The sequence below is a fragment of the Phyllostomus hastatus genome, unplaced genomic scaffold (genome assembly GCF_019186645.2).
Source record: "Phyllostomus hastatus isolate PE091 unplaced genomic scaffold, TTU_PhHast_1.1 phas_contig_1, whole genome shotgun sequence".
NCBI lineage: Eukaryota > Metazoa > Chordata > Mammalia > Chiroptera > Phyllostomidae > Phyllostomus > Phyllostomus hastatus.
In genome coordinates this window covers 18,951,042-18,965,698 of record NW_025333498.1, presented here as the reverse complement: position 1 = coordinate 18,965,698, position 14,657 = coordinate 18,951,042, and the positions used below count along the sequence as shown (strand labels likewise).

Genomic DNA, 14,657 nt, shown 5'->3' with positions numbered 1-14,657 from the left:
TTCCTAAGGGCAGCGGCCATTTCATAGCACGGCTTCCCTCCTGTACACAGGGTACTCAAGGCCCTGGTCCTACCTAGTGGTCTTTCTGTTGGGAAAAAATCCTATAAAGATAATGCAGACTGCTCAGTTTGAGCCATTTCTTCTCCATTAGCCCACCTTAGGTTCACATGAAGTACATCTTTAAAGCTGAGCGATTTCTGAAAGAGCAGTAGTAGCACCCTTTCACCTGACAGTATTCAGCCAACCCCACGGGGACGCAGCACCACCCTGCTGGGGAGGGTTCTCTTGGTCGGGCCCGTGGGCGGCCACTCTCTCCAGGCTTTATCTCAGGGCTGCTCACCAGGTTTCATTCAGTAAAGAGAATATGGCTATACTCCATAGTGCCTGATATTCTATATGGAGAGATTCATCATTTTTGTTCAAGACTTTATTTTCTGTTGAAATACATCGACTTTTGGGAGAGGTAGAAGATTGTGCTTTAACAACCATTTGTAGTGTGATTGAATTCACCAGTAGAAACTCAATAATTGCTTATTTTCTTTCCTCCATGAATGAAGAGATTTGGAGGGGAGAGGGAAACGGAAAGCAGAAAACATTCAAAGTGAAGAAGTGCAGGCAAGCTAATCATTCTGCCTACAGCCCAACCAAACTGTTTCTCATGCTGCCAATTTCCGCTGAACAATCCATCAAAGCTTCCAGAAATGTCATGATTAAGGAAGAGATTTAGAGCGTCAACACAACCCTCGAGGCACCCCACACTTCAACAGAAACTCCCAAAACTCAAACAGAAACAGGGTCCATATCTAGGATGAACAAAAGAACCAAATATCTGATTATGGTTTAACCACTTAGGTTACATGTCAGACATGGGAATAGGTCAGTTTCATGGGAAAACCCCCTGGACATCACAAATGGAAACAGACATAAAGCTACAGGGAATAAAGGATGATTTAGATTTCTGGCAAATGTATGCATGTGCTGACAGTAAGAATATTTATGATTTGCAAAGTTTCCATTATTAGAAAAGAAAGAATCACAGCATTAATTGGGGTAAAAGAAGAGAAACTTCATTTTTGGTGATCTGCCTAAGCAAAGGTCTTATTCTATGTCCACCATATGTTCTTCATGAAAAAGAAAGTCAGCTAAAGAGGTGAGGTTTGTTTCTAAGAATGACTTGGGCATGCAGGCAGACGCACACACACACCAAGCCCCCTCTTCCACAAGAACACTGGCTGCAGAAAGGTGAGGACCCAGGTATGTGCCAGGCTGACAAATCTCATCAAGGAGAATCCACAGCAGCCTCTCTCCAACCCCTGAGGCATATTCTCTGAATTAAAAGCTACAAAGGTCAGTGACCTCATCACCTCAGGTTCCACAACAACAGAGGAGGTTTTAGCCAAGACTTTCAGCCAATTCAACCGGAAGTTATTAAGGGTTTCAGAGACAAAATGGATTAAATAAGTTTTAAACAAATCACCTATTACTAAATGTGAAATGAACACCACAAATAAAATTAATTTAGCTGCAAACATTTGAGAATTGATGCAAATCCAATGTCATGCTCACATTTTAAAGACAGAAATCTTTGTGCTCTAAGTAAACAGAATTCTGAACACATGGCAAATGTGTTCAGAATTGACAACAGCCTCAACATAGTTATATCATCTGGTCCTAAAGAAGGACAATTGTAATTATACCACAGTGGCTTACTCAGTCCTACACCTAAAATATAATGGCCCAATTAATCTGTCATCTCACACTTATTTTAAAGTAACAGTTAATATAAATGTATGGTAACTCTATCCACTACTACCATTGACTACGATATTTAAGAAGAACCAGAATTAGAACTGTAAAAAGTGTGCAAGGTAATGTTCCAGGAGCTTCTGAGAGACTGAGCTGACAAAATTACTACCTGTTTTCTGCACTCAAAACCAGTTAGATTATGCAATGAAATTTAAAAGTCATTCCCTATGATCACTGAGAAAATCTGCTTAGAACCCCTTGAGTTCCAAGTAACATCACTCGGACAGTACATCCAATGTGCAAGAAAGTTAAAGGAGCATGTCTGCCATGAGAAATGCCCAGCATTCATACGTACACAACCCCCAGCAAGGATCTCTGCAAAAAGCGGAATGGAGCCATCTCTTCTGGTGAATTTGTCCCGAACAAAATCATTAACCTAATTAGAAAGAGAACATCAGTTAACCAGAATTTCCTCTACTAACTAACATGTTATCGTTTTTCCAAATCAGCAAAATATTTGTCTCATGAAAAAATTAAAAATTGTCAAATGTCTACAGATGTCTACAAATTTAAAATTTTACAATAGCCTTGAAAGTGTGTCAGTCTCAACAGCATCAGCTTTAATTTTGGCCTAATGATAATCTAAACAAACAACATAAATTTAATGGGAAAGAAACTTACAGTCAGTTTAATGGCCTTTTCTGGAGCAACCCCTATAAGCTGTGGTATCAGGCCTAGGTAAATGGAGAGAATTGTTAGCCATATAGAGGTACTCGACATGCATAAACAAGCCCCACAAGAAATGGTTTTCTCTATGTTATTTACCCATACAACATTTCAGGGTTTTCATTAAAATGGGAAAAATGGATTACTCTAAAAACTCTGTATATGTATGTAATCATTATTTATGTCAAATATAATGTTATGCTTTCTTGAGGCTGTAAATCCTTTTCTTAAGCATGCTTCCTTTAAAGCCTAGTTATCTAACACCTCCCAAAAAGTACATAAGGAAGGAACAGAGCCCCTGGATCTTCTTTATACCTGGAACACTGCCAATAACGATGTAACCCAATTCCCTCCTTTTACAACCCACAGCACACAAACACACACCGACACTTTGGAGAAGTCGGTGTTGTATGCTGGAAAAGCTCTGCAAAGCGTGCTGTTAAGTAGACCCAGATTTTGCCAAAAATGATGCTACCTATGGAATAGTACACAGTGGCTTAGTCATTACAGAACACTAACTCCCATAATTTTCTCTTTAGAGAAAACCAGAATTCAGTATTCATTTATTTAAAAGAAAGCCAAAACTGCACAGAAAAACACAGTTCTGTGTATCATTTAATGGATATATCTTCTACAAGCAAAAGCACATGCCTACTGTATTCTTATTTACTGATATATGTCAAACTTAAGACATTTCAAAAGAATCCTCTTAAAGCAAAGGAAATTATTATTCTTAAAAAGTTAAATTTCCCAGGCTAGCTGCAAACTGGAATAGAAAAATACACATAAACAATTCAACATCTGTAGATATTCATAGGGCTCAGCTTTCTAAAGTGCACAGATCACCCAAATTGTTAGCATACATTTTTTGCACACATTTTTTAAAGATGCTAACAATAAACATTTTATATCCTTTAAATCACTCAGCCAAGGGGTAGTTATTGTATGTGTTTGCAAGCTCACTGCTGATCTTAAGCCTACTTTGAGGACACTGCTGAGTGATTTTCTGTGAGTTGAGAGCCAGCAAGTAATCATACATACAGGCTACTGTCAGTCAAACTGAATTATCAATGACAAACGCAAATCTGCACACACCTTTAATGGATAGCAGACTGATTTAAAAGAATAAATCAGCAGATGGCAGTCTTAACTTTCTAACCCTCATGATTATCAGGCCCCATTGCTTTTAGTCTAACTCTCATACAGTATGTCAGCATGTGTATTTGTTTCACAACTAGCCTCGATAAGACTCATGGAATTTTAATAAAGTACTGATTCATGTCATTTTATCATTGTTGCCTGCAAAGAAATTTAGGCTAATCTGTCAACAATTTTGTCAATCATCTGACAGAATAATGGACCGGTTCTAAGGAATATATGACAATCTCAATAATCATAGTGTTCACATAAAGGATTCCTAAAACCTTCTCCCTAATAGAAGAGGCTCTCCTTTAGAGGACTGATTTTATCAGCTCGCATCCTGAATAAAGCTCACAACCCCTCCACCTCCTCCCCCTTACAACTTGCTATATCTGACTCATTTACCTAACATGGTATCTCGCACAAATAAAATTTTCTGTAAACATTCATCCCTTCAGAAGGCTAAATGTTCAGTATGTATCCAGGTTCCTTCTGACACGGGAAAGGTCATTCATTATTCAATAACAACAACAAGATTGGAAATGTCAAAGAAAAAACAACTTACACACCATTCAACCCCCAAATTCCCTATTAATAAAATCTAGGTGTGTGGATTTAATACAGTTTAAGACAAGCATCCACAAGCGCTGATCTGGATTCCAGAAAAGGCACAGCTCTTCCATGGAATACTTGCTGTACATCTAAAATTTGGAGCGGCTAGAGTTTTAATCATCTGAATAAAATTAGTTACATTCATTCTCAGGAGCAGGGTATTTGAGCCTAGTTTGATTTGAGAATCACTCTCTTCTCTTATTCTCTATATAAAGCCAAAAGTGAACACCCTCACGACCCTTTCTTTCACATATAAGTGTATCAGAGCTAGACTTTCCACAGAATGTCTGTACATACTGCTAACAAGAGGTGTTTTTTCTCCTGTCCGTGAGCATGAAGCTTTGTACAGGCCCACTCTTTCTTTCCAAGGACGAGGTTCTACACCAAACAGTTCAACAGAGCTCAGGATGAGCTAGGAATTAATGGGACAGTGTGTGCAAACAAACAAGTACAGTAAATTGCATAAATGCCCTGGACTTAAGCATGTAGAGAGTATTTTCAAAGAATTCCAAGTGGCGCCCAAAGGGATTAAAAAATTAATCTCCTTCCCAAAGGAAACCCTAAATTCTAGTATGAAAACACGTACATGAAAGTCATCCCCTCTCCAAAAAGAACAAGTTCCTACAAAGCTGACGGGGTGGGGAGAATTCCGCATGGGGCTGCTGCCTCTAGGCCAACACACTGTGCTCAGCCTAGAGCTGCTGGTAACACTTCCTGCAAAAGGAAACCTCTCTGCTCTCACTCAGAGCCACTGTACTGAAGGAAGAAAGGGAGCAAGAATGAGACTTGGGGCCAAAAGGTTTTATTTTCTTTTTTGTTAAACTTCAGATGACTCAGTGGAAAAAAAACTTATCAGTGCTCTCCATGGAAGAGGCAAAAACATTTGATATTTCTTTCAATTGAAACAGGTGGATTAAGGATAAACTTACCTTCAGGCAGCAGCCTGGCTTCTCTTTCACAGAGAAGAGGTGTATTTCTCCTAATTCTTTGAGAAAAAAAGCTATTTCTTAGCTGTTGTCACTGTATTCCACCTGCAGACATGTGCCTTAGTTTTTAAAAGCATGGTGACCACAGACCCATGGTAGGACAAACATAGGTTTGGATCCCAAAAAATATAAACAGCAGGAAGATGTGAAGACCTTGTTTGCAGATGAACATTGCTAGTTATCAGCAAGAATGTAAAAAGGGAAATGAGCCACGAAAAAATAAAGAGAGAAAAACAGCCCTACTTTGACTGGGCAGGTTACACATTGGTTTTCATAGTGAGTTCAAATCTGCTGCTGGCGAGATAAAAAATCACTAACTTCAGCGGCTGAGATGTGCTTACTCACCCCGGTAGAGTCCAAAGAAGCCCTCATAACGCAAGACTTTCTTAAAACAGTCAAAGCTGTTTTTGTACATCAGCTCCCCCACAACAGAGCCGGTGCCACGCTGGTTTTGCATGCGGGTCTTCACCAGATCTATAGGATACACTGCGGTGGCTCCCACAGCTACAAATAAAACAATTTTTAGGCATAAAAGACAGCACAATTAAATGGAGAGTCTGTAAGGACAACAAATCTCATCTCAAAGGACCAGAAAATAAAACACAATCTCTTTTCTCACAAAAGAAACTTCGCTATTTTTCCCTCTCCCATACACAGCTGAACCATGACAGGTCAGCAACCACTGGGATTGAGGAACAACTATAGTGATTCTTAAGTCATCACCAATATTAGATAATCAACACTTGATTTTCTATAACATCAACCTCTTATACGTAACATTTTTTAGATAATATATTTCTTTCTATTTTCCATTAAATGCCTACATGTTGGGTTGGCCAAAAAGTTCGTTTGATTTTTTTTCCATAAGATGGCTCTAGTAGCCTTTAGTTGTCTTTAGCTTTATTAGAAACAATTTTGTTAAATTGTTTTGTGTCACATCTGTGTGCATTTAAAAAAATATATCCAATTTGGTGAATTTCTATATAGCCATTTTAATACTGAAGATGAAAGAAAACACACATTTTTAACATATTATGCTTTATTATTTCCAAAAAGGTAAAAATGCAACTGAAATGCAAAAGAGATTTGTGCAGTGTATGGAGAATGTGCTGTGACTGAATGAACATGTCCAAAGTGGTTTGCAAAGTTTTGTGCTAGAGATTTCTCTCTGGACGATACTCCATGGTTGGGTAGACCAGTTGAAGTTGATATCAATCAAATTGAGGCATTAATTGAGAACAATCAACATTGTATCACACAGGAGACAGCTGACATACTCAAAATATCCAAATCAATAAAGTTATCAGTGAAAATGAAAAATGTCTTTATTTTACAGAAAAAAACATATGGACGTTTTGGCCAACCCAATATCATAACAGTTACCCCTTAAAATGACTCTGTATATACATATAGGTGAATATAATTTAAAATTTTAGTTTACTAAAGCATTTTGGTAAATTAATCTGAGTTACAACCACAATATTGAAACAAAATCTCATTATAATCCTATCCCTATGTACAGAATTTGGTTTAAAAAAGAAAAGGCCAGGCTTTAGATTTCTCAGGGACTGAAAAATTTATAACATGAACTAGAGTATTATATTTTTCAACTGCTGAAAACCAAAACGTGCTTTGCAACTTCTAAAACTGAGACTCAAAAGAAAAAAATAATAGTTTCATTAGTTCAGGCTTGTTTTGAAAAATCATAAGTATGTTAATCACACCTGCTAGGTTCTTCTCAACAAAGCAATTTCAGATTTTACACTATTTCTATGCAGAGATTTAAGCCAAAAAAAAAAAAGTCTTGAATTATGCCCAGGAGCAGGGAAGGGAGGTTCATTTTAGCAAGTAAGCTACAAATCCAGATATTCTTCAACCAGTAAAAGGGAAGGGAAAAAAAATTCAAGCAGAAAAGCAAATGTGAATCCATTTGAGAGGTTGTTTTATTTCATAAGGTTCTGGGATTTGTACCTCAAATCTTGATTTCCTACCTGCCCTCACCCCCAACACCATAAACAGTCTATTCCTCATTACTTTGTACTGGCTTTAACCAGCATAATTAAGGTAAGTGCAGCACTGCACCCGAGACTTTCACATTATGACAGAGGTTTGTCCTGTAGACAGACTGCAGCCAGAGGGGCTATGGCCATGCTATGACAAGTCCTCTGATTGTAGGTTAAAAAAACTTAAAAATTCTTCAGAAAGTCCTCCAGCCATGACCCGAGGGAACAATGAACTGCACCTTTGCTCATCTGTCCTGGACTCATGAGATAATATTACACGATCACAAGCTTGAAACAGCACACAGACATATCACTCACCTCCAGCAACTGAGCCCAGAGTGAATCTGTAAGCAGACTCTGCAATCTGGAGCCAGACAGGCCTGCCTAAACCATGAGACTGCTGTGGGGTAGAAGAAAACATGTAAAAAAAATGGGAAAAACATACAGCAAACAAAAAAGCTACAATGGATTTTTAAGATTTTAAAATGTATACTTCTATTATTGGCATTGAAAACCATATCTAGTGAAACAGTAGCTTTTTCCCTCTTCTTTTTTTAACAGCCTATTAATACCTCATCTATCTGCTGCTATTGGGAAATGAATCATTTTACTGAAGCAAATACACATTTCAAGTATAACATCTTTCCTTCCTTCTTTACATTAACTGAAAATTTAAAAATATTTCTAAAATGTACAAAAACTATCTTGATTAGTAGATCAGAGACTACTGATCATATCTACCATCTCAAATGACTGGAGATCATCATATTCATATGTCCACTAGTCACAGCATCCAGAACTAATGCAGCTGTCTGTGCTATCTTCCCATGCCCAACAGCAATGACTTCTTCTACCAACAGCTTCCTAGTTGCTTTTGCCACCTCTCATCTATTAGTGCTAGAGAAATCACATAACTAAGATTCTATGTAAAGCAATGTCAAGGGCTTCTCTCTTGAGATAATAACTCCTATTTCTAGGGCTCAGAGCCTTATCTCTGGCTTTGCAGTTCAACCACTAAGGTTAGTGCAGTATTTCTGACCTAAACTATTGAGCATTTGCTCTCCTGCACCTATGTATTCCCCAATTCTACCTATACAAAGAAAACACCTAAGGGGCTTTAAAAAATAAGTCCCCAGGGCCTGGAACTTATATATTTTTAAAAGGTTGCAAATCATTCTGCTATGTAGCTAGAAAACCACTGTCCTAGCCACATTTATGGTTTTAATATAAAAATCTATGATAATAGTAAAACAAAGGGGAAAATCCTATTGTGATTCAGAATGTTACTGCATAGGTAACCTACAGCATAAAGAATCTGAAATAATTTGTCTACATTAGTGCACCATTCTTTTTCTTTAATATTTTCATTATGAAAACAGCAGTTATTTAACAGTCTGAAATGAAGGAATAAAACACTTGCTTTATTACAATGAAAACTTGAAAAATATTAACCAGAAATAAGCTTTTAAAAACAGCATAATAAAAAATTATTTATTAGAATAATTTAATGGAGAGGGAATCCATTCCTAAAATCTAAAAGAAAGAAAAAAGCTAGTCTACTCTGATTTGCTTTCATTGTACAATCTCTTCAAAGCTCAATTAACCAAGATAAATATGGCAAAGCCAGATACTTAACGAACAATTTTGGAGGCAGACTACAGAAAGGTTTTGTCTTCTTGTTTTGTAAATTTTGCACCACAGTAAGCATCATTTCTGTTAAAAAAATTTTTATTGATTGATTTCAGAGAGAGAGAGACAATGATTTGTTGTTGTACTATTATTAATTCACTGGTTGCTTTTTGTATGTGACCTGACCAGAGATTGAACCCACAACCTTGACGTATGGGGATGACGCTTTAACCAACTGAGCTACTCTGCCAGAGCTAAGCATCATTTCTGTTTTAACCTAAGCATCTGATATCTAAATATTTAATATTTGATTGTAATCTCTGTAGACAGATATCTTTTTAAAAGCTCATTATGGTGGCCATGGTGCTGTGGTTCAATAAATTCTATAATAAAAAAGAAAATAAGTAATATTCAATTAAAAAAATGAAATCCTTAAAAAATCTGGCAAATAGTAAAATACCATTACATCAGACAACATCACTACATATTTTATAAATTTCAACTATCCCAACATACCAACTTTATTAATCCAACGATTACATCCAAAGCTGAATTTAATCCATGGAAAAAAACATTATTTAAAAAGTGGAAAATTATACATAGTAGGACATAATCGTGATCTTGCAGGAAATACATTTTTTCCTATCAAATAAGCCCAAGCAACTGTATAGCCATCCATTATGTTTGGTTTACATGCTGTAACAAAATGAGCAATTAATAACTTGAGGCTGATATTTTTATTTGGAATTTAATATGGGAAAGAGTAGAATATTTTAACAAAACCTTGAATATAAGCCTAATTTTGATTCATTCACAGAACAGCAAAAAATGTGCCATCTAAAAAGATAATTACTTTTTATCTTGTTTATTACTATAATAGTAATACGAAGTTTAAACTGTCTAGAGATTTGCTATGAAAAAGCACATTACCAAGCACTCAGGACCTACGCCTAATAGAGCCTCAGGAGTCCAGTGTTTTTCAATCTTCTGTAAATAAACTCCCTTGTGAGACCATAAGGAGGATGCAGACACTCAGCAACTTCTCTCTAATGAGACCACACTGTCAGTCAGTTCACTGCACGTACACAGGTAAAAAGGCCATGCTAACAGACAGGACAGCGACTTGCTACAGGTCTCACTGCAAGATGGGGAGTAAGCACAGTGAAGGTCACCCCACTGCAGCCTCAATCATTCTTTAAGTCAACAGTCTCCAGCATCTGTTTTTGCTTGAACACTCCTGCCAGGCAAAGATTTTAAGCACCTAACCCATATATATGATTTAATTTATAAGCTATATGCATGTTCCACTATACTAATTATATATATATAATTATTTGTTTTTATATAATTACATATTTATATTTATAAATTTAAGTAACATATGATAAAATTACACAAGTTTCAAACATACAAAATAGAAATGATAAAAGAATGAGATTAAATGCTTTTTTAAATTTTATTTTTCATTTATTAATTCAAAAACCTTTCAGTATCACTTTAAAGTATTATATTAACTGGATATGCTTCAATTAGTTTTTAAAATGTTGACTAAATACAGTGAGGCTAACCAGTGAATTCTGATACTCTGCTTTAAAGACAAAACAGTTAAAAACAAATGCAGTCAGTAACTTCAAGGTAAAGATGGCATTTAACATCACATATTTTGAAGAAATTCATTTTATAACATTTTGACTTAGATTTTAAAATATTTTAAAATCGATGTGGTTGTTATCCTACCTATTAAACACATAGCATACATGTTTTTAATTTCCAAAAACATGCACATAAACTTTTTTCCAAAATGAGAATTTTTCAACCATAAACCTAGGTGAAAATAAACCTCATTCTCATATTATTACTAATCATTTTCAATCATGTCTCTTCTCAAAAGAGTATGTTGAATTAAAAACTCAAAGAATAAAAGGGCTATAATCTCAAATAAAAGTCAAGTAACCACTAATTCCCTTATTCACATAAAAGATTTCTCCTGTGTTCAACCACATGTTTTCTTTATACTATCTTCCTTTAAAGAAAGTTTATAAGCCCTACAAAATCCTATGAAAACTAAAGGATTATACTGTGATTTAATCCTTAGCTAAAAATATCTCTAACCATAAATACCCAAAAGCTTTTTGAAAAAAATGTTGCCTCCACCCTTATTAAATAGCACTTATTTCAAAAAAACTATATGGTTACTAGGAGATTTTTTTTAAGGCTTAGCCAACACTATAAATTATGGTTCACTTGTATTCAGGTATGTAAATTAATGTGATTAATGCTATGGATTTCATATAATGAATATTCATAAGTAGACTGCTACTGTAGCTGTCATCCTATTAATGACTGTGTATGGAATTTTTGGCATTTAGGCTGAAGGAAAATACTCAGCACTAAGAAGACTGCCTACCATGAGCAAGTGGGCCAAAGGAAAAAGTGCTCGTTCCCTTAAAGTTATGATTATGATCATGAAGGTGATATTTAACAAGATTAATTATTTTTCAAAGCAAAATAAGAATGGAACATCTTTTTTAAAAAGAGTTGAGCCTCTTAAATGATTTTTAAACTGTTTCCTAAACATATGTATCTAATAGGTGATGACCTGAGATCTCATTTGGAGAAGAAATCTCCTTTTGCTTTTGTTGTTGAATGTACTCCCATCCTATAAATTGAACTGGGTAAGACAAGATCATGTCAGTCAACAAGTCAAACAACCTGCCCACACCAAGCTGCTCCACGCAGGGTGTCAATCCAGTAAAGACAACCGCCTTTTCCAAATAGCACTCTATCAATGCATAGAAGAAGGTGAAGCTGTGGTCTTTTATACTAAGCATAGGAGAGGGAAAAAAGGCCACATTTTATACTAACTAAAATATATGATTGGAATGGCAAAATAAGGCTAGGAAAAATAAAACAAAATTGTTCTGTCTGTAAATCACATCTATGAATTTAATATACCTGTTTTGAAGTCAATATTCTTGGCCTTTCAAAACAAGATTAAAACCCAAAGACCAGTCTAGCAAATGGAGATTAACTTGTGTGTGTGTGTATAATGCTAAACAAAACATATTTTTCTCTCAAAGTCTTTAAATCTAATAATTTAAATGAGGTTAATGGCAAATAAATAACTAAAGCTAATATATAAACCCAATTCCTTCTTTTTTGAGAGCAGACTTCCATTATGGTAAAACTATCACAGGTAACAAAGGTAAAAAGTCCCCAAAAACTGAACTAGTAAGTGGATTGTAATGTTTTTTTTTTACTCATGAATCCAAAGTCCAAAGAGGGTCCATGAAAATGCAAAATACACAACAGAGACGGGGTCCTGTGTCTAAGGAATGCTACATATGAAACAGCGAGATCATTCTAATAACGTTGAACCCAGCCCAGCTTATATTCCATAGGTTCTTTGTGGGAGTAGTCTGTAGCTTGAATTTATTCTTAAAAACTTTTTTTAAGTATGTATATGTACCAAGTAAAAGTGCCAAGCAGGTCCATTACAGATTATTTCCCCCACAAGAAAACGAAGCTTGTTTACCCATTCTCACATAGGGCCAAAATTAATCTTTAACCTGTTTTAACCTCCAAAGTGATTCATGCTCCAAAAATGTCATATCCTCTTCTCTCTGCAACCTACCTCCTTTTATTTAACTCACCATGTTCCCCAAATGAAAATTCTCACCTTTTCACTGGTCATTTTGATACCATAACATGTTTACCCATTCTACTGTTAATGGATATTGGACAGCTGTTTCCAGTGTTTTGCTATTGTAAATAATACTGTTATACACATTCTTGTATGTGCTTTTTAATCAACACATGCACTCATTGCTGGCAGGGACTACACCCAGGAAAAGAACTGTCAGGCCACAGAGTATGTGTCTCTTCAACTGTAGCTGATAGTCTCAAATCATTTCTAAAGTTGTGATACCAGCAGCTTATTACCATTTCTCCACCCCCTGAACAACTAACACAGTCAGAGTATAATTTTGGTCAATTCAATCTCTAATTGTAGTTTTAAACTGTATTTTCTCTGCTTACTAGTTATACTAAACTTTTCTTCCTTCTGTTTCTTTCTGTTCTTACTTTCTTATTCTTTCTTTCCTTCCTTTTATTTCTTTTCTTTTTCTTATACCATTTGAATATCCTCCATTTTTCCCCTTTGTGTAGCTTGTCTTTTCATCCTTTTAGTGATAGGTTTTAATAACCAAAAGTTCTTAAATTTAATGAAGTTCAACTTATTAGTCTTCATCTTTATGCCAAGTATTTTCTATCAAAACCTTCCTTATTCTAGACTATGAATATAATTTCCTGTTACTTTCTATAAGCTTTTATCTTTCTCATTTAGAACATTTCAGCTGGAAAAGATTTTTATGCACGATGTGAGGTAGGGATTTTTTCCCCTATCAATTAATTTTTTTAAATATAACATTAATTTCAGCCAGCACAAAAAAAAAACATTTAAAGTAAAACAATCCAGACAATGAAGAAAAACATATAAAGATATAATTTTTCCCCACTTACCCTCCTCTTCCACCTAAGGAAAAAAAGTAAAGGAGGGTGGATGAGGAGTGGTGTCATGTGTATACGTGAGCCCACTGCACAGTGTGCTCAGACAGGCTTCCTACAGTCGACAACAGTAACAATTACAATAAGAGCAGCTAACATCTACTGCTTGCTTAGTAGGTGCCAGGCCTAATGTAGCTGCATTATCTCATGTAATTTTCACAATAACCCTACCAAGCGATAGTATTCTCTTTATTTAATAAATGAGGAAATTGAGAAAGGATGTTAAGTAATCAATGCCCAAATTCTTAACCTCCACCTCTCATAACTTCCCTATTTCTGAACTCACAGATTCTCTATCACGCACATGTGTTTTAATAATAACTTCATAGGTTGAGCTAACAACAACACATGCCAGCCCTCCTATTTTTTTACTTCAGTGTCAAGTGGATTCCTATAGGAGAACATTCTGTATATGAAATGTTAATAATTCATGTACTCCTAGTCTGGTAATACAGGAAAAATTACAAAAGAATCAAAAATGTCTTCTGGAAGTGACGTGAAAACAGTTACAGTTAGCATTACTATAATTCTTTGCGGTCTACAGAATTTAAAAACTAAGTCATTGAAATCATAGTCTATATAAATCTAAAATGTGTTAACTGAAAAAAGTCTTTTCTATACTGAAAACTATAAAAAGTTTATTACTTTGGCTGCTGTTAAGAATTTAGGCATATGTTTATATTAGTCTACATGGGTCCAAGCCCGTATTCCTTACAATGTTTTTAATTCTACTAGGAAAAAAGAGGATACATTTAGAATTTTGAAAATAAAATAAAAATCTATGGATTCACATTATTTTTGCAGAATGCAGGAGTTTGAAGGAATCTTGAAAATATTTGAAGGTACTCATTTTACTAAAGGAGAAACTGAGGCCCACAGAAACATGTACCAGATCCCAAGAATAACACAGGCCAGATTTTATAATGTATGTAAAGTAGGAATATTAATTTGAATCCCTCCTACACAATCTTCATAAATCTATGTCTATAAAATTCTAAAAATTATGACTTCTATTCTTATTTTTAAGAGGTGTTTTTCAATAATTTAGAGGGGAAAATAAGTTTGAAATCTTTATTTTTATTTCTCTATTCTTAACCCTAAGCAATAAGACTACCCAATCTAGCTGACACATGAAAGGAAAAACAACCAATGCAGGCTCTGAGGTTCTTCCTTTGGGGACAATGCAAGAATACCCAGGATCTCTCTGGCGGCTTTGGAGATCCCAAAATTCCTGTGCCATCCTACCGGT

General features: G+C 35.4%; 1 protein-coding gene across 5 annotated transcripts in view; it reads right to left on the bottom strand.

Moving 5' to 3' along the window:
* Positions 1–14,657, bottom strand: part of SLC25A12 (solute carrier family 25 member 12) — a 173,068-nt gene that overhangs the window by 17,089 nt on the left and 141,322 nt on the right. For all 5 annotated transcript variants that reach the window (XM_045840811.1, XM_045841481.1, XM_045842281.1 and 2 more), the window contains 4 exons: positions 7,532–7,613; positions 5,556–5,714; positions 2,428–2,480; positions 2,102–2,182 (listed from right to left, as the gene is read on the bottom strand). In XM_045840811.1, the coding sequence (XP_045696767.1) occupies positions 2,102–2,182; positions 2,428–2,480; positions 5,556–5,714; positions 7,532–7,613 (375 nt within the window). The remainder of the gene's footprint in view (positions 1–2,101; positions 2,183–2,427; positions 2,481–5,555; positions 5,715–7,531; positions 7,614–14,657) is intronic.